This window comes from Elephas maximus, chromosome 10, assembly GCF_024166365.1.
Source record: "Elephas maximus indicus isolate mEleMax1 chromosome 10, mEleMax1 primary haplotype, whole genome shotgun sequence".
In the NCBI taxonomy this organism is placed as follows: Eukaryota; Metazoa; Chordata; class Mammalia; order Proboscidea; family Elephantidae; genus Elephas; species Elephas maximus.
In genome coordinates, this window is record NC_064828.1 from 29,601,707 (window position 1) to 29,621,438 (window position 19,732).

The 19,732-nt window shown below is 37.5% G+C and overlaps 1 protein-coding gene across 1 annotated transcript; it reads right to left on the reverse strand.

Annotated features, from left to right (window-relative positions):
- Positions 1–10,780: 10,780 nt before the first annotated feature.
- On the reverse strand, positions 10,781–11,728 carry LOC126084508 (olfactory receptor 4K3-like). The gene has a single exon (XM_049899123.1). The coding sequence runs from the start codon at positions 11,726–11,728 to the stop codon at positions 10,781–10,783; it is 948 nt and encodes a 315-aa protein (XP_049755080.1).
- Positions 11,729–19,732: the final 8,004 nt, after the last annotated feature.

The following is a 19,732-nucleotide window of genomic DNA, read 5'->3' on the forward strand; positions in this document are numbered from 1 at the left end:
TTAATGCAAACTAATAATATTGCTTTGTTGCTGTTGTGTTCATACATATAAAGTTGCAGGGTACTGGATTGTAAATAGAAGTGCTTACCTGAACTTAAAGGGCATGGTTTTAATTCTGTAATGGGATATGTCAATTTAATTAATATTAACTACTTAAAATTGCAACTGAAACTAATTGAGATATTGGGTCTGTGCCAATTATTAGTCTTGAGTACATTTCTGTATTTATACATGCTTGTGTTTTTCTAAAGAAGTATTATATGTCGGGGGTTTCTTATTCATTGTAATTTTAAATATGTTCAAACAGTGCATGAAAGGAGAAAAACAATAAGTACACAATGTTCAATAAATCAGTGTCTTGTTTTATCACGAAGACAATGTTAAAATAAAATATACATGGTTAAAAGAAGATGATGTACTAGGTTTTTTTTTTTTTTTTTTTGGTCTCTTTATCTTTTACCCATTCAAAAGACTTTAACAGACTGCTTGAAATTCTTATGAAACAAGATTTATATAAAAACACTAATTGGGAAATGAATAATGATAATTGCTATTTATTCACATTATACATAATACATTAATAAACAAGTTTCAGCTGTGGACAGAAAGGCTATGTCCAGAATTATGAAAATATAAGGGCATTGTTTATTTGGGGATATGATGGAAAATAGAATTCTGGAAATTGCTAAAATTAGAACTATGAAAGTATAGCACCCAGTTAAGAAGTTCATCTGGGTAAAGAAATCCCTGAAGCTGGAAGATATGTAGGCAATATTTACCTGGGCATTTCTGGTGGTAGAGTCCATTCCAGGGGAATCGATTAAGCCCCAAACTGTGCCCTCTGAGCTCTCACTGTCTGAGCCTAGTTAAAATTTCCATGTTGATACATGTCAGTCTGACCATTTTTTAAAAAATATTATTTATTTTGTTGTCAAGAATATATACAGCAAACCATAAAGTGATTCAATTTCCTACATGTTCAGTTCAATATGTTAGCCATCCCATATTTCAGTACAATTGGTAAATAATATATGTTTAATAACATTTTTATTACAGCCTTGCTTTATAGAATAAACTGTAGATAATTTTATTAGTCATCGATAAGAGATGAGTTAAATAAATCAAAATAAATAAATAAATCATGAAAGAGCACCCAAAATCTAGGTGCTTCGCATAGGAGAAGCTTCTATCTAGGGTACAGACCAAACTCCATTTTGTGTTATGCTAGCAGACCTGCAAAATAAGAGGCATTTGAGCCCAGCTTACAGCAATGAGGTTAGTCTACACTGACTCATAGAGGACAGGCAGGAGCGAGGCACAACTGCAGCTGCTCTCAGAAAACCAAATCACTCTGACTAAGCAGGGGAGAGAGACAAAAAGAAATGCATGTACTCAGGATGCTCTAGGAAGCATGTGACAAAAATGCAACATCCTCATAAAAAAAAGGTTTTGCACAGATGGTCTGGGAAGAGATAAACTCATAAGAAGAGCTGTTTTTTAAATATTCATAGGATTGTTGTTGTTGTTGTTGTTAGGTGCCATCAAATTGGTTCCTACTCATAGTGACCCTACAGGACAGAGTAGAATTGCCTCATAGGGTTTCCAAGGAGCACCTGGTGAATTTGAACGGCCAACTGTTTGGTCAGCAGCCAAGCTCTTAATCACTATGCCACTAGGGGTCCTTCATAGGGTTAGTCATGTCTTTATGTCTAAAAACTGAACCTTTTTTCCAGAAAGATGAAGGACTTAGTTTCACTTTGTGAACTCTGTCTCCTGGTTCAAACTGTATCTATTCCCCAATAAACCTTTTATTTTATTTTAATAGAGTCTTGAGACTTTGCTCTACAACAAAATTATGATAAAGTCATACAGTGGAGAAATATGCAGCTGTAGAAGAATTGAGGAAGCTGTCTGTACTGATAGAGAAAGACCTCCCAGAAACTTTGTTAAGTAAGGAAAAGAAAAAATGTTCAGAAATGTGGAAAGTATACTTTATTCAAATAATAAAAGAGGCATTTGTGTCACTATATGTTTGAATCTGCTTATATTTGGTTAAAGAAGTCATAGAAATAGTAAAAAATTTTAATAAAGAAGTTTGTGGTGTGTGTTGGTGAGTGTGTGTGCAAGTGTGAGTGTGGGTATACATGCTATAGAAACAGGACAATGGGAGCAGAGATGGGGTGAATATTCTTCATTATACATTTTTAAAATACTATTCTGATTTTTGAAATATGGGAATATATTATCTATTTAGAGATATTACAAACAAAATGTGGAAAAAAGAGAGGGAGGGAGGAAGGAAGGAAATTACTAGATTGACTCCTGGCTCCGCAGTTTATTAGCGGTGTAATCTGGTGGTGTAGTGCTTAAAAGCTCAGCTTCTAACCAAACGGTTGGCAGTTCTAAAATCTACCAGTTGCTCTTTGGAAAATCCTGTGGGGCAGTTCTACCTGTCCTACAGTTTCACTGTGAGTCAGAATCGACTAGACAGCAACAGGTTTTTTTGTTCGTTGGTTTGTTTAATCTTAGTCAAATTACTTAATCTTTTTATGCCTCAATTTCTGCAACTCTATAATGGTGGTGCAATGATTAAGTGCTGGGCTTTTAAACAAAAGGTTAGTGGTTTGAACCCACCTGGTACCTCCATGGGAGAAAGAAAGACCTGGCCAGGAAACCCTATGGGGCAGTTCTACTCTGTCACATGGGGTCATTGAATCAAAAATCAACTGGACAGCACCTAGCAACAACAATATAATTACATGTACTCTAGGGTTGTTGTATTAAGTTAATTAATACATAATAAACATTTATGATGGAGTGCAATGCATATTGAATATTAAATGTTAAAACTTAGGATAGTTAGTGTATGGAGGATTTTGTTGTCCCACCTCCTCACAGGCTTCATTTCCTCTCAAAGCTCAGGGCCACTAAATAGACACTTGATTGTCCTTCTCCATCTCCTGGATAATTTGAGGGTATAAAACCAAGGTTCTCTTTCCTATAGTCTCTGAACTCACAGAACTATGGGGTCTCCTTGGTTTCCCACACTTCTCACTGCTGCAATACAGGATATATAATTTGTCTCATGACTTTTTTGCCCTTTTCTGTGCTAGAACACAAGGAGTCATGGAGTGTTATTAGAACAGAAAACAATGAAAGCTGGAGAAAATCTCTGCATCCCTCCTTTTCTGTAAAAGCTTTTCTGGTAAAAGAATCGTGTGTGGGTTTCTGAGGACCCGTGATTCAAAGCTTGGTTCCATCTTTTCTTACGGTCTTTTAGATATCAGTGATTACAGCAACTTCCTTCTCCCTTACTTCCTCGCCAGCTTTTTCATATTTGGGTGCTTTATCTATTCCCAATGAATTATCCTTGATCTTTTCAATTCTCCTCTCAGGAATCTGATTTTTGGAAGTTTTATACTTAAACTACCACTGGAAACATGGACTGGGAATCAGAAATTCTGAACACTGGGATATTAGAGCTTGAAAATGCTCCAAGAGAATCTTTAATCAGATCAGAGATTCATACAAGGTTCCATAGATAGCTAATGGTGCAATGCGAGAGGGTCATTTTATTATCTCTGCAATTCTTTTTATCTCAATGTTTCTATGATTTCTATGGTAGCTTATATTTAAAGAATTGTGAAATATCAAAAAGGAGAATGCAGAAAGGACATTTATTTTAAAAGAATATTTAGTTTAAAAAGTATACCAAGTTACCACTTCCAACTGTGCCCTGAGTCAAGTGCTATGGTAGATACTAAAAAACAAAAACAAGCAAACTAGCAAACAAGTGAAAAATAACAATAACAACAAAAACAGACAAGGACAAAGTCTTTCCTTTAAAATGACTCTGATATAGGAAATTGCCGTTAAGTCGATTCAAGCGACACTATAGGACACAGTAGAACTGCCCCCACAGAGTTTCCAAGGAGCCACTGGTGGATGCTACCTGCCGACCTTTCGCTTAGCAACTGAGCTCTTAACCGCTAGGCCACCAAAGCGCCCATATAGAGAATAGCGATATAAAACAATGGGTAAAATTAATGATGCAGGAAACATTAGGCCTAAAAAAAATTAAAGAAAGATGAATACAAGAATTAAAAAAGCCTCTTTTGAAGTGGTAGGACTTGACTAAACCTTGAAGGGTAATGTAATAAAAACATATGTGTCATATTTGTAAAACCATCGGGATTTTTTGATACAAAAAATTGTAACATCATTTTTAAATAGGTGTTCTGGAAGTAGAGAAGGGCAAAGTGACAACTGATCAGAAAAAATGGCGTGTCAAACAAATTCTTTCTTTGTCCGTTTCCTATAATGAAGCTTCATGAATTTCCAATTATATCATCAGATAGAAGGCCACTTTACTGATCATTTTCTTAGGAGAGGGGCAAGGAAAATAGTTCTTTTTTTTTTTTTTTTCCATAAGAAGAAAGGTTTATTAGCGGCAGAAAGAAAGTGAAGGCTAGTGAGCGGGGGACAGAAAGGGACCAAGTAATGTTGGCCTCTGTTCCCCACCAAGGAAGGTTTTTCTGGGGCTTATATGGGTTTGGCAAGGATAATAGGGTAATGAATATTTAGTGGGTTTCTTTCAAGGGGGGGGTACTTCTCAGAATGGTGGTGCATACTAAATTAGTTTGCACGTGCATCTGGAATGCAAGACGGACCCCGTAGCAAAGGCTACTGGGACTGGACGGCAGGACTTATTATGGAGCATCATGCCTGCACAGTCCCTCCTGTGGTGCTAGTCCGATTCCTGTCTCAGGTACTTGCATCAGGCAGAATTTATCCATCGATCACCTTGCGGATGTCTACGCATGCTCCAAGGCCGGTTCCTTTGAAAAACATCTTTGGATCCAGGGCCCCTGTCCTGAGAAGCTCCTAGACCAGGGAAAGATTGATGACAAGGACCTCCCTCCGGAGGTGACAGAGAAAGAAAGCCTTCCCTTGGAGCCGGTGTGCAGAATTCGGACTTCTAGCCTCCTAAAAGCCATAACCTGCATGAGCTGCATGGAGGTCGCCACTACTGAAGGAGGATGGGGCTGGCACAGGTCCTGTTGTCTTACTAGCTGTGTGATCCTGGCCTAGGTCTCCACAGCTTCTTGAGAGCAGGAATGTTATCTTCACTCCCCTTGAATCCTAATCAACTGACTGGGGACCTGGTCCCCACAGCCTGGATAAATGTCACTTCCTTGTGTCCCATCCCCCAGCTTCGAGGGTAAACCAGAACACCAGATAAACATATCTGTAACAGAGAAGAGAAAATAAGTTGCTTTATCCATATTTTAATTCAATTTCACATATATCTTAGTCCCAGAATGTTCTAAATTGAAGAATTGGTCTGAACATCTTCTCTCGGCAATGCTCCAAACTGCCATTTGGCACCTGGAAAATTATTAACACCAATCTAATAATAGGAATACGATCTGTAGATATTTTCCTGGCAGTGGTTGTGATGGTTTTAGTCCACTGTGCATTATTTGGAAAAATTTTTTTCATGCTTTTATGCTATTATAAAGTGGTTGATTTTTTTATAATTAAAAAATAGAAACTTTCAGTTCGCTTTGGGGTATTTTCCTTCCACTTTTATTCATTCAGGAAATGAGTCCAAATTTCTCTTTAATAATAAAAAACTACATATAAACAACAACAAAAAAAACTACATATACACACATAGAATTTTATACATGCTTATGTTCTCTTAGATTTTAAGGTTTTTTAGTTTTTTACCCAATACTTTTGAAATAGTCTTTTTTTTTTTTTTAATAATTTTTATTGTGCTTTAAGTGAAAGTTTACAAATCAAGTCAGTCTGTCACATATAAGCTTATATACACCTTACTACATAGTCCCATTTACTCTCCCCCTAATGAGTCAGCCCGCTCCCTCCCTCAAGTCTCTCCTTTTGTGATCATTTTGCCAGTTTCTAATCCTCTCTACCCTCCCATTTCCCCTCCAGACAGGGGACGCCAACACAGTCTCAAGTGTCCACCTGATACAAGTGGCTCACTCTTCATCAGCATCTCTCTCCAACCCATTGTCCAGTCCCTTCCATGTCTGATGAGTTGTCTTCGGGAATGGTTCTTGTCCTGGGCCAACAGAAGGCTTGAGGACCATGACCGCAGGGATTCTTCTAGTCTCAGTCAGACCATTAAGTCTGGTCTTTTTATGAGAATTTAGGGTCTGCATCCCACTGTTCTCCTGCTCACTCAGGGGTTCTCTGTTGTGCTCCCTGTCAGGCCAGTCATCAGTTGTGGCCGGGCACCATCTAGTTCTTCTGGTCTCAGGATGATGTAAGTCTCTAGTTCACGTGGCCCTTTCTGTCTCTTGGGCTCATAGTTATCATGTGACCTTGGTGTTCTTCATTCTCCTTTGATCGAGGTGGGTTGGGACCAATTGATGCATCTTAGATGGCTGCTTGTTAGCATTTAAGACCCCAGACACCACACTTCACAGTGGGATGCAGAATATTTTCATAATACAATTTATTTTGCCAACTGACTTAGAAGTCCCCTTAAGCCATAGTCCCCAAACCTCCGCCCTTGCTCCACTGACCTTTGAAGCATTCAGTTTATCCCGGAAACTTCTTTGCTTTTGGTCCAGTCCAGTTGAGCTGACCTTCCTGTATTAAGTATTGTCCTTCTCTTCACTTAAAGTAGTTCTTATCTGCTAACTAATCGGTAAATAACTCTCTCCCACCCTCCCTTTCTCCCCCCTGTTGTAACCACAAAAGAATGTGTTCTTCTCAGTTTATACTATTTCTCAAGATCTTATAATAGTGGTCTTATACAATATTTATCCTTTTGCATCTGACTAATTTCACTTGGCATAATGCCTTCCAGGTTCCTCCATGTTATGAAATGTTTCACAGATTCCTCACTGTTCTTTATGGATGCGTAGTATTCCATTGTGTGAATATACCATAATGTATTTAATCATTCATCCTTTGATGGACACCTTGGTTGCTTCCAGCTTTTTGCTATTGTAAACAGAGCTGCAATAACCATGGGTGTGCATATATCTGTTCGTGTAATGGCTCTTATTTCTCTAGGGTATATTCCAAGGAGTGGGATTTCTGGGTCGTATGGTAGTTCTATTTCTATCTTTTTAAGAAAACTCCAGATAGATTTCCAAAGTGGTTGTACCATTTTACATTCCCACCAGCAGTGTATAAGAGTTCCAATCTCTTCGCAGCCTCTCCAACATTTATTATTTTGTGTTTTTTGGATTAATGCCAGCCTTGTTGGAGTGAGATGGAATCTCATCATAGTTTTAATTTGCGTTTCTCTAATGGCTAATGATCGAGAGCATTTTGTCATGTATCTGTTAGCTGCCTGAACATCTTCTTTAGTGAAGTGCATATTCATATCCTGTGTCCACTTTTTGATTGGGTTGTCTTTTTGCGGTTGAGTTTTAACAGAATCATATAGATTTTAGAGATCAGGTGCTGGTCAGAGATGTCATAGCTGAAAATTTTTTCCCAATCTGTAGGTGGTCTTTTTACTCTTTTGATGAAGTCTTTAGATGAGCATAGGTGTTTGATTTTTAGGCGCTCCCAGTTATCTGGTTTCTCTTTGTCATTTTTAGTAATATTTTGTATTCTGTTTAAGCCTTGTATTAGGGCTCCTAACATTGTCCCTATTTTTTCTTCCATGATCTTTATCGTTTTAGTCTTTATGTTTAGGTCTTTGATCCACTTGGAGTTAGTTTTTGTGCATGGTGAGGAAAATAGTCCTTTGAGAAAGACCAGGAATTTGCTTTTGGGGGAGAAATATAACTAAAGGATAATTGATACCAGGAGTCTGGCTTGTTGCTTATGGCTCAGTGCTTGAAGCTCACCCAGTCTGAGACAAATCATAATTTTTTTGGGGGGGGCAGGGTGGGCATGGGTACATGGAATTGTTTTGAATCTTAGTATTTTGACATCCCTCTAAATCCACATTTACTTCTAGTTGCATTTATTAGAGATCAACTTGTGAAATAGTTTAAACTTAGTGCAGGTAAATGAAGAAGAGGAAATCTAATTAATTAAAGAAGAAAGATGTGAAAGAAAATTAAATGACTTTTTAAAGCCACACTGCAGTTTTGATTAAACTGATGATTCTTGGAGCTGTAGACATAGCATCATGGAATTAGGCTAAATATTCCCTGAAATCATTTGCTATAGTGATTGACACACCGAACTGTTGGCATGCAATGTTGGACTGCTTCTTTATGGCTATTAGAATAAAGCACTAAAGAGAGGGCTCATATTAAGAGATTGTCAGTGGAGAATATGAGGCAGGGAGGGAGAGGGCTCCATTAGTGAGGGCTTAGAATAGGGCTTGGGGTAGTCCTTTTCTCAAATTTTCTTTGGTTGGTGCTTATCCCAAATAGTTAGACTTTTTCTTTGGGGTTCATTTTCTATGCTGCCTTCCTGAAGTTTAGAACTGGCATGGCCCCATGTTAGAGCATATGTAAATCTAAATGGAATCCAGGACATTTATTTAGCTACAATTCTAACAGTGTGTATATGAGGAGGCTAAAATGCACCATACAATTAATAACCTGAAATAGAAAAAATATGTGTACTGTGTTCCTTATCCTGATCAGCCAACCATATGCTATTGATCAGAATGAAATATTTACAACCCAACTGAGAGACTAGGTCTTACTGACAGGTTGAAAAGGTGGGAGGACAGTTTTATAATATTCACAGAATCATTTAATAACCAAAGAAATTTTTATTATATTTCATTAACATTAATTCATTACTAGATCTCCCCAGCAAACATTGAACATATTTGTAAGTTGAACTGGCTGTACTTCATCATGAGAAATGTGTTTAAGACTATATATTTTCAAGTCTATCAAATCCAATAACTTTTCAAATAATTTTAAGCAAGTAACATAGTTGTGTTTTACAGTTGGTACAGGTTATATGTACAGACATACAGATGATTGAGTCAATATACTAAACTGTATATTCATTTAGTTATGAATGGTTAATATTTGACTCTCTATCTGTATTGCCATATATTGATTTACCCATCCACCCACTTGTACTTCTATCTCCCTATCCATCCAATTACTGATTGATGTATCTTTCTATTTAACTCCTTTCAATCTATTTATCAATCACTTATCTATGTATCTTTATTCAGGCTAGGGAAATGTTAATATTACACAAATATGCAACCTTTGCCAAAGCAGGCAATTGGCTAATTATTAGTGGTTATAAATCCTTGTAGTTCAGTTTATGCATTCAGCTTTTCTCCTGTGTGTAGCTCTCAGAATGACAATGACTAAAATGCCTTGAAGATAACCTGGGGCTAGTGGGAGAGGAGAAAGAAGGGTGAAGGGAGCAAGGAAAAAAGGACACTTTCTAGGCTAGACTGATTGAATACCTCCATGAACTTGGAAAAGTTACTTTATTCTCTGGTCCTCAATTTGCATCATCTGTAAAAAAAAGAGGATTTTACAGAATGATTTCTATTTTCTAAAAATTACAGTAATTTTCTATATCAAATATGTATGTTGAAGGACCACTGTTTCATGGGCTCCTTAAGTAAAACACTGTTTTGCTTGAGGAAATGGCTCGAATCATTTAGAACCTTATCATTTACAACGTTGCTTTAGATTACAAGATTCACTAAACATCATGGCACCAAAATAACTTGTACTGCTTAGAAAATAAATAAATATCCATATTTATAGAGGAATGGTACAGATTCTGCCTCTAACATGACCCTGAAAAAGCTGCTATGTTCCTGGGACTTAGTTTCCTCTTCTGTAGAATGGGGGTGTGGGTGAAATTTTTTGTACATGACTCTAGGTTCCTTTGATGTATTTTTATCTTTTGATATATTTTTAAGATGGTTAGAATTTTCCTAGAATTTACTATATTGTTTTAAAACTGTTTAATATACTCTGGGAGACTCAGAGACTGAAGATAAATAAGATACATTTTTATTCTTACTAAAGACACATGACGAAAAAACTAAATAGCAAATATTTTTACTTACCAAGAGCCTTTCATTTTCTTCTGACTTTTGAACAAGAGAAATCCATTCATTCACACCGTTGTCAGCTATAAATCTTCTATTGGTTCCACAGTGTACAGGCTATTATGCTAGGTGCCAGTGGTTTTATACTTTCCTCCTTTCTTAGTATTGCAAAAGACGGGAGGGAATCTAATTTTTCTTAAAACACATGGATGCCTTTGTACACTTGCTTATTCTGTGTATTTCATATATAGAGACCAAAAGTTATTACTGGCTACCAGGGGCAGGCGATGGGGAGAAGAAAAGAGGGACTCATTGCTCTGGGGACACTGAGCTTCTGTTAAGAATGATGAAAAAATGAAGAGATGGATAATTGTGATGGTTGAACAACATGATAAACATAATTAATGTCACTAAATTGCACATGTGAAGCATGTTTGAAAGGTTAATGCTATGTTTTATATATATATATATATATATGCCCGATTAAAACATACAAAAACACATGAATGTTTCAAAGGGAAGATGATGCAAATAAGTGTTTATATCTGACAATTGTTGAAGAATTTAAAATGTGGACTAAAGTATTGAGAATGAGTTTGATAATGTCCTGTGGTAAGGGTTAGGTTAAGCAAGGATTGATTAAATGTGAACAGAGCTTAGTGACTTCTCAGGTTGATTACAGGAACAGTTCTGCCATGACTGATATTAATTTATTAAAATAGGAAATTATGCTGACCACCTGCATGAGCTGGAGAAATGCTGAACAAGAATTTCATCTTTGTGTGAGGGAAATCAAGGGGTATGATCAGTCTTGCTAGACTTAAAGGTACGGTTACTCAGCTTCCTCATGGAATCCTTGACATCTTTATTTCTAAGGGTATAGATCACTGGATTCAAGAGGGGAGTGAAAATGGTATAAAATACTGAGAGCACTTTGTCTATTGGGAAATTTGTGAAAGGGCACACATAGATGAAAATGCACGGACCAAAGAAAAGGGTCACAACGGTGAAGTGTGCACTGCAGGTGGAGAGAGCTTTAGAAGACCCTCCAGAGGAGTGCTGTCTCACAGTGACCAGGATGATGGTGTAGGAGATCACCAAAAGGATGAAGCACACCAGGTTCATCATCCCACTGGTGGAGATCATGAACACCCCCAAAATGTAGGTGTCAACACAGGCAAGTTTAATCACCAAGGGGAGGTCACAAAAGAAGCTGTCCACTACATTGGATCCACAGAAGGATAGATTCACAGTAAATGCTAACTGACTCATGACATGGAAGATGCCGACAATCCAGGAGAATGCCACAAGGCCAACACACTTTCTCCAACTCATGATGGTTAAGTAACGCAGAGGCTTACATATAGCAACATACCTATCGAGGGACATGGAGACCAGCAAGAAGATCTCAACACCCCCTAAGAGATGCAGGAAGAATATCTGAGTGATGCAGCCTTCAAAAGAAATGGCTTTGTACTCACTGAGGAAGTCTGCAATCATTTTGGGGGTGGCAAAGGAGGCCAGAGACATGTCAATGAAGGACAGGTTGCCCAGCAGAAAGTACATGGGGAAGTGCAGGCGTGGCTCTGACACTATGGTGAATACAATAAGGAGGTTCCCCAGCACAGTGGCTACATAGACCATGGAGAAAAACAGGAAATAGAAGTTCTGGAGTTCCCAAGAGCTGGATAGACCCTGTAGTATGAATTCAGTCACGACTGACTGATTGCTCCAAGCCATTCATCTTGATTTCTGGAGGGACTCTAACATTCCCAGACGAGAGAAGAACTAGGAAAAATACAGGCATCAAACTCAAAGTGAGATTTTCTGCATAGAATGTTTTTGGTGATACCCACCACCAGAGAGTTCCCTATTGCATCCCTATCCTTCTCACAGTGGTCAATTATTTCCCCCAGTGGCCTTTCCAAATACTACAAAGGGTTGAATTCAAGATTAATTCCTATGACTTAGAGATTTGCCTTACAAGTAAAATGCAAATATTTGTGAAAGGAATACAAATTAAACTATTAGAATATTTACTCAGTTTGTGAAATACTTTATAAATTTCATAGTTAGCTGTCAGCAGGTTTTGAAGGAGAAAGTAATGGTAATAATTTTCAAAACAGCATGATGATGGTCGGAGACTGGAGGTAGGTATGTCTGAGAATCATGAGTGGTATATTAGTGGGAATACAACTGTGGAAAGAAATGTGGGCAGAAGTGGTCTCTTGCAGTGAGCAGAAAAAAGGAATAGAACATGAGGGGAGGGGAAATGGCTTCAGAGGAACACCCCCTGAGTCAATTGTTTAATGGAGATTTTCCAGAATAAAAATGAAATAACCTTCTGCTCTTAGTTCTTCATTTTAGAATGAGGCAGATATTCTGAATGACCCTTGTCCTGAAAAACAAGGTCATACATTTTTAAAATGTATGACATGTCCTGAACATGTAAACATGAAGAGCATAGAAGTTTCATACATTTTCATGTGTGTTTTAAATAGAATGGTTCTGTGAAATACCATGCTGCCTGAAACCTGGCATTTTTTAACTGCTGGATTGTGTAGACTTTCACCAAAGGAGTTTAAACCCAAAGACTCTCCCTGTTCCCGAAGTTTATGTGGAGCTTATATGAGCCAGGTTTACACTGAGGCAGAAGATGGTGGTGGTGAATCTAGGGGAAGTTAGGTAACATAACATGTCTCAACACTTAACGACAGGACTGAGGAAACTGTTTCTCACTGTGATCTGGGAGGACTTTACAAAGTGCACTGAAAACTAATTGAAATGGTGTATATCTAAAATCTATGACAAAACCTCGTTCATCTTGCTACTAGACTAAGCCTTTTCTTTTCTTTCTCAAAATTGTTATAAATATACACCCTAAATAAATTATTCTAAGACTAAAGCCAGTTTTACACAGGGAACTACCCAATATTCTTTGACTTTTTGTTCTGAAGTTTGATGCTCTTTCGTTGGCTCCACCTTGTTCTTCTGACTTTACCCATCCCAGAAACTTTTACCTTATTTGATTCTGCACCCACATACCTGATATTAGAAAGGTGTCTCTAGCACAGCTCTAACTTAGATGAGTGTGGCAGAAATAGCTGCGATCTGTGACTTGGAAAATGTAGATCCAAAATCATGGCCTAGGTATGTGAGATTGGGTAATTTACTGACTCAACTGGTGCTTCAGAATCCTCATACACAGGGGAAGTTGATCTGGATGATTTTAAGGCCCTTTCCGCATACCTGTTTGTATTCTAATACCCAAATGATACCTGAAAGCAGTGGCAACTGCTCCAGAGTGGCCTTACATCAATCCTATGTCTGATCCGTGGGGAAAGAAGGCTCACAGATTTTGGGCGCTTTATATTTATAGCACCTGTATTGATGATGAATTGATTTGTGAATTACATGGCATGAAAAAGACCAGATGCTGCCGAGGGAATAAAAAAATTTCAGGTTGCCGTGGGAATTATTAAGACAGTTAAGTTGGCTTTGGCTGGAGCTATATACACATGGATCTCAAAATGTTGTGATTGCTTTTAACTGCTTTATGTACAGGGCATGGAAGTGGTAGGGTGGGGAAGATCACAGCAATGATAGGACAAATAATATTCATTATTCTATTTACTTTATTCATAAAGTAAATAACAGTCAACGAATGTTTGAGACTAGATTTTATCAAACTCACTTGAGTTGTTATTAACTAAGGGAAGGAAAGAGAAATGAAACATGATGTGACATCTAGTTTATAAATCCTAAGTATGTAAGGAATGCTAAAGGAAACGTTGATGGCATAGTGGTTAAGAGCTACAGCTGCTAACCAAAAGGTCAGCAGTTCGAATTCATCAGGCACTCCTTGGAAACCCTATGGGGCAGTAGGTCATATTCAAGATTTATAAAAAAGGAAACAGAAGCTTTGAGAAGTTCATTTGTTGCACTGATGTGGGCAGAATCAAGGAAATGAAGGAGAGGAAGAGGTAGTGTTGCATTTAGGGGTTTAGATTTGTGTTTTAAGATTCCACTACACAGGGCAAAGGCAATTCTTTGGAGGTAGGGCAGGAGTAGGAATAACAGTTCATGAAAAAGGGTACTTCCCAAAATAAATTTTATAAAGCTAAAAAAATTATAGTTAAAAATTCATTCAAAAATTATATCTGGCATAAAGTAATCCTAATTTTGAAAGTAGTTTTAGTGCTTTTGAATACAGTGGTGAAAAGAAGCTCATCAAGAATCTAGTAGCAATCAACAGAGAACCATCAAGGAAAAGCTGCATTTCTTGTATCCAATTAAATTATTTCATATTTCTCACCACTATTTTATTCTTTAATTTTCTTACATTTCTTAATTTTAAAAGTAAGACATGTAAAATGTCCAAATACCTATAAAACAGAAAATGAATAGTCTCTCCCTCCTCCGTTCTCACTCCCTGAGGTAACCAATGTTTAACAGCCTGGTCATATCTTCTCATGTCTTTATATATAAAAAAAAAAAAAAAAGCACGTCCTTATTATTGCTTGATTTTACAAAATTTAGGACCTGTAATACACATTATCTGTCAATTTGCTTTTTCATTTAACAGTATATTGTGAACATATTTTCAGTTGAGTATGTTCAAATCAGGGGGCAGTGGTGGCTCAGTGGTAAAATTCTCTCTTTCTATCCCAGAGACCTGGATTCAATTCCTGGCAGAGGCACCTCCTGCGCAGCCAGCACTCATCTGTCAGTGGAGACGTGCATGTTGCTGTAACGCTGAACAGGTTTAATAGGAGCTTACAGATTAAGACAAACTAGGAAGAAACGGCTGGTGATCTACTTCTGAAAATCAGTCAGTGAAAACCCAGTGGGTCACGACAGTCCGATTCCCAACCAACCATGGGAATGGTGGCAGGACCAGGCAGCGGAGGGCTGCAAATAACAACACCATCAAATAGAGCTCATTTTCTGTTTTTAAATAACAGTTGCATGTTTTTACAGGATGGATGTTCTCTAATTTATGCCACTCCTTTACTGGACAGGGAAACTCTGGTGGCATAGTGGTTAAGTGGTACAGCTGCTAACCAAAAGGTCAGCAGTTCAAATCCTCCAGGGGCTCTTTGGAAACTCTACGGGGCAGTTCTACTCTGTCCTTTAGGGTTGCTATGACTTGGAATCGACTCGATGGCAGTGGGTTCTTTTTTTTTTTTTTTTTTGGTTTACTGGATAGGCAACCAAATTTTCTTTTCTTATTTTTACTACTGCTTACTCTGCTAAAATAAATATCCTTATAAATAGTCTCATGGAGCAGTGCTTTTTTTCTATGAATTGATTCACAATAGACATTTATGGGTCAAAGGACATAGGGGTAAGGTATACTATTTTATTTCTGAATCTTTTTTAATTGTACTTTAGATGAAAGTTTTCCGAACAACCTAGATTCTCATTAAACAGTACACATATTGTTCTATGACATTGGTTAACAACTCCATGACATGTCAACACTCTCCCTTCTCAACTCTGGGTTCCCTGTTACCAGTTTTCCTCTTCCCTCCTGGTGTCCAGTCCCTGCCCCAGGCTTGGTGTGCCCCTTTAGTCTTGTTTTGTTCAATGGATCTGTTCAATCTTTGGCTGAAGGGTGAACCTCAGGAGTGACCTCATTACTGAGCTGAAAGGGTGTCCGGGGGCCCTACTCTCAGGGTTTCTCCAGTCTCTGTCAGGCCAGCAAGTCTGGTCTTTCTTTTTGAGTTAGAATTTTGTTCTACATTTTTCTCCAGCTCTGTCTAGGACCCTCTATTGTGATCCCTGTCAGAGCAGTCAGTGGTGGTAAGCAGGAACCATCTAGTTGAACTGGACTCAGTCTGGTGGAGGCCATGGTAGATGTATGTGGTCCATTAGACCTTTGGGCTTATTTTTCCCTTGTATCTTTAGTTTTCTTCATTCTTCCTTGCTCCCGAAGGGGTGAGACTAGTGGAGTATCCTAGATGGCTGCTCACAGGCTTTTAAGACCCCAGATGCTCTCACCAAAGTAGAGTGTAGAAGGTTTTTTTTCTTTATAAACTGTATTATGCCAATTGATCTAGATGTTCCCTAAGACCATGGTCCCCACAGCCCTCAGCCCAGCAATTTGGTCCCTCAGGTTTGGATGTGTCTATGGAGCTACCATGACCTTGCCTTGTACAGGTTGTGCTGGCTTCCCCAGGATTGTGTACTGTCTTACCCTTCACCAATGTTTCCACTTATCTATTGTCTATTAAGTGTTTTCCCATCCCCACCCCTCCTCTCCCTCGTAACCACCAAAGAATTTTTCATTTTGTATGTAAAACTTTTCGTGAGCTTTTATAATAGTGGTCTCATGCAATATTTGTCTTTTTGTGATTGACTTATTTCACTCAGCATAACAACAACCCCGTGCTGTCGAGTCGATTCCGACTCATAGCGACCCTATAGAATAGTGTCCTCCAAATTTCTCCATGTTATGAGATGCTTCATAGGTTCATCATTGTTCTTTGTTGTTGGGTAATACTCCACAGTGTGTATGTACTAGAATTTGTTTATCCATTCATGTGTTGATGGGCATCTAGGTTGTTTCTGTCTTTTTGCTATTGTGAACAATGCTGCAATGAACATGGGTGTGCATATGTCTATTCGTGTGATGGCTCTTATTTCTCTAGGGTATATTCTTTTTTTTTTTTTTTTTTTTTTTTTTTTTAGGGGTGGGATTGGTGTATCATACTGTATTTCTATTTCTAGCTTTCTAAGAAAGCACCATATTGTTTTCCAAAATGGTTGCATCATTTTGCATTCCCACCAGCAGTGCATAAGAGTTCCAATCTCCCTACAGCCTCTCCAGCATTTGTTTTTTCTTGTTTTATTGATTCCTGCCAGTAGTGCAGGGGTGAGACGGTACCTCATTGTGGTTTTGATTTGCATTTCTATGATGTCTAGAGATCGTGAGCGTTTCCTCATGTGTCTGCTGGCTGCTTGAATGTCTTCTTTGGTGAAGTGTCTGTTCATATCCTTTGCCCATTTTTTAATTGGATTATTTATCTTTTTGTTGTAGAGGTTTGGATTTTCTTGTAGAATTTAGAGATTAGACCTTTGTCTGATTTGTAATACCCCAAAATTTTTCCCAGTATGTAGGTTCTTTTTTCACTCTTTTGGTGAAGTCTTTTGATGAGCACGTGTTTAATTTTTAGAAGATCCCAGTTATCTAGCTTATCCTCTGGAGCTTGTGTGCTGTTGGTTGTGGTTTGTATCCTGTTAATGCCATGTATTGGGACCTCTAGCATTGATCCTATTTTTTCTTCTATGGACTTCAGAGTTTTTGGCTTTATATTTAGGCCTTTGATCAATTTTGAGTTAGTTTTTGTATATGGTGTGAGGTATGGGCCCTGTTTCATTTTTTCCAGTTTTGCCAGCACCATTTGTTAAAAAGACTGTCTTTTCCCTATTTGATGGACTTTGGGTCATTGTTGAAAATCAGGTGACCATAGGTGTGTGAGTTTATAGCTGGGTTCTCAATTCTGGTCCATTGGTGAATGTATCCATTGTTGTACCATTACCAGGCTGTTTTGACTACAGTAGCTGTATAATGGGTTCTGAGGTCAGGTATTGTGGGTCCTCCTACTTTATTTTTCTTCTTCAGTAGTGCTTTACTTATCCAGGGCTTCTTCCCTTTCCATATAAAGTTAGTGATAAGTTATTCCATTTCTTTAAAGAAAGTTGTTGGAATTTGGATTGGTATTGCATTGTATTTATAAATTACTTTGGGTAGAATTGTGATGTTCACAATGTTGAGTCTACCTACCCATGAGCATGGTATGTCTTTCTGTTTACGTAGATCTGTTTTGGTTTCTTTCAGTAGTGTTTTGTAGTTTTGTTTGTATAGGTCTTTTACAACCCTGGTTAGCTTTAATCCCAAGTGTTTTATTTTTTTAGGCACTATTATAAATGGTATTGTTTTCCTGATTTCCTTTTCATTGTTCTCTTTATTGGTATATAGGAATCCAACTGAGTTCTGTATGTTTATCTTGTATCTGCTACTCTGCTGAATCTTTCTATTAGTTCCAGAAGTTTTCTCATGGAGAGTTTTGTGTTTTCTATGTATAGTATCATATCATTGGCAAATAAGGAGAGTTTAACTTCTTCATTACCAATTTGGATGTTCTTTATTTCTATTTCATGCTTTATTGCTCTAGCTAAGACTTCCAACACAATGTTAAATAGGAGTAATGATAAAGGGCATCCTTGTCTTGTTTCCATCCTCAATGGGAATGTTTTCAGCCTCTCTGCATTAAGAATGATTTTGGACTTTGGTTTTCATACATGCCCTCCATTAGGTTGAGAAACTTCCTTTCCGTACCTATTTTATTGAGAGTTTTCTTTCTTTTTTTTTTAATCAGGAATGTGTGTTGAACTTTGTCGAATGCCCTTTCTGCATCGATTGAAATGATTACCTGATTATTTTCTTTCCTTTTATTTATGCAGTGGATTGATTTTCTAATGTTTCTAACTCATCCTTGCATAACTAGTATGAATCCTACTTGGTCATGGTGTATTATTTTTTTTTGATATGATGCTGAATTCTATTGGCTAGAATTTTGTTGAGAATTTTTGCATCTATATTCATGAGAGATACTGGTCTGTAATTTTCTTTTTTTGTGGTATCTTTGCCTGGTTTCAGTATCAGGGTTATGCTGGCTTCATAAATGAATTCAGAAGTATCACTTCCTTTTCTATACTTTAAAATAATTTGAGTAGTACAGATGTAAGCTCTTCTCTGCATGTTTCATAGAATTTTCCAGTGAAGCCATCTGGGCCAGAGCATTTTTTTTGGGGGGGGAGGGAGTTTTTTTTTTTTTTTAATAACCCTTTCAATCTCTTCTATTTTTATGGGTCTGTTCAGATTTTCAACATCATTTTGTGTTAGTTTGGGTAGGTAGTGTGTTTCTATAAATTTGCCCATTTCCTCTAGGTTTTCAAATTTGTTGGAGTATAGTTTTTCATAATATTTTGTTATGATCCTTTTTTTTTTCAGTTGGGTCTGTTGTAATGTCCCACACTTCACTTGTTATTTGGGTTTATGTGGATCCTCTCCTGTTTTTCTTTTGTCAATTTGGCCAGTAGCTTGTCGATTTTGTTGATCCTTTCAAAAAACCAACTTTTAGTTTTGTTGATTCTTTCTATTGTTTTTCTATTCTCTGTTTCATTTATTTCTGCAACGGATCTTTGTTATTTCCTTTCTTCTGGTGGCTGTGGTCTTCTTTTTCTGTTCTCTTTCTATTTGTTCAAATTGTGTATCTAATGTTTTGACTTTGTCCCTTTCTTCTTTTTTGATGTGTGCATCTATTGCTATAAATTGACCTCAAAGGACTGCCTTTGCTGTGTCCCAAAGGTTTTGGTATAATGTGTTTTCAGTCTCATTTTATTCTCAGAATTTTTTGATTCCATCTCTGATTTCTTCTATTACCCAGTTTTTTTAAGGTGGGTGTTATTCAGTTTCCATGTAATTGATTTTTTTTTCCTTACTCTTCCAGTTGTTAATTTCTACTTTAATAGCATTGTGGTCAGAGAAGATACTTTGTATTATCTCAATGTTTTGGTTTTTGTTGAGGGTTGCTATGTCACCTAAGATGTGGTCTATTCTGGAGAATATTCCATGTGCATTGGAAAAGAATGTGTACTTTACAGCTGTTAGGTGGAGTGATCTATATATGTCTATGAGGTCAAATTGGCTGATTGTGCTCTTTAGCAAATCTGTAT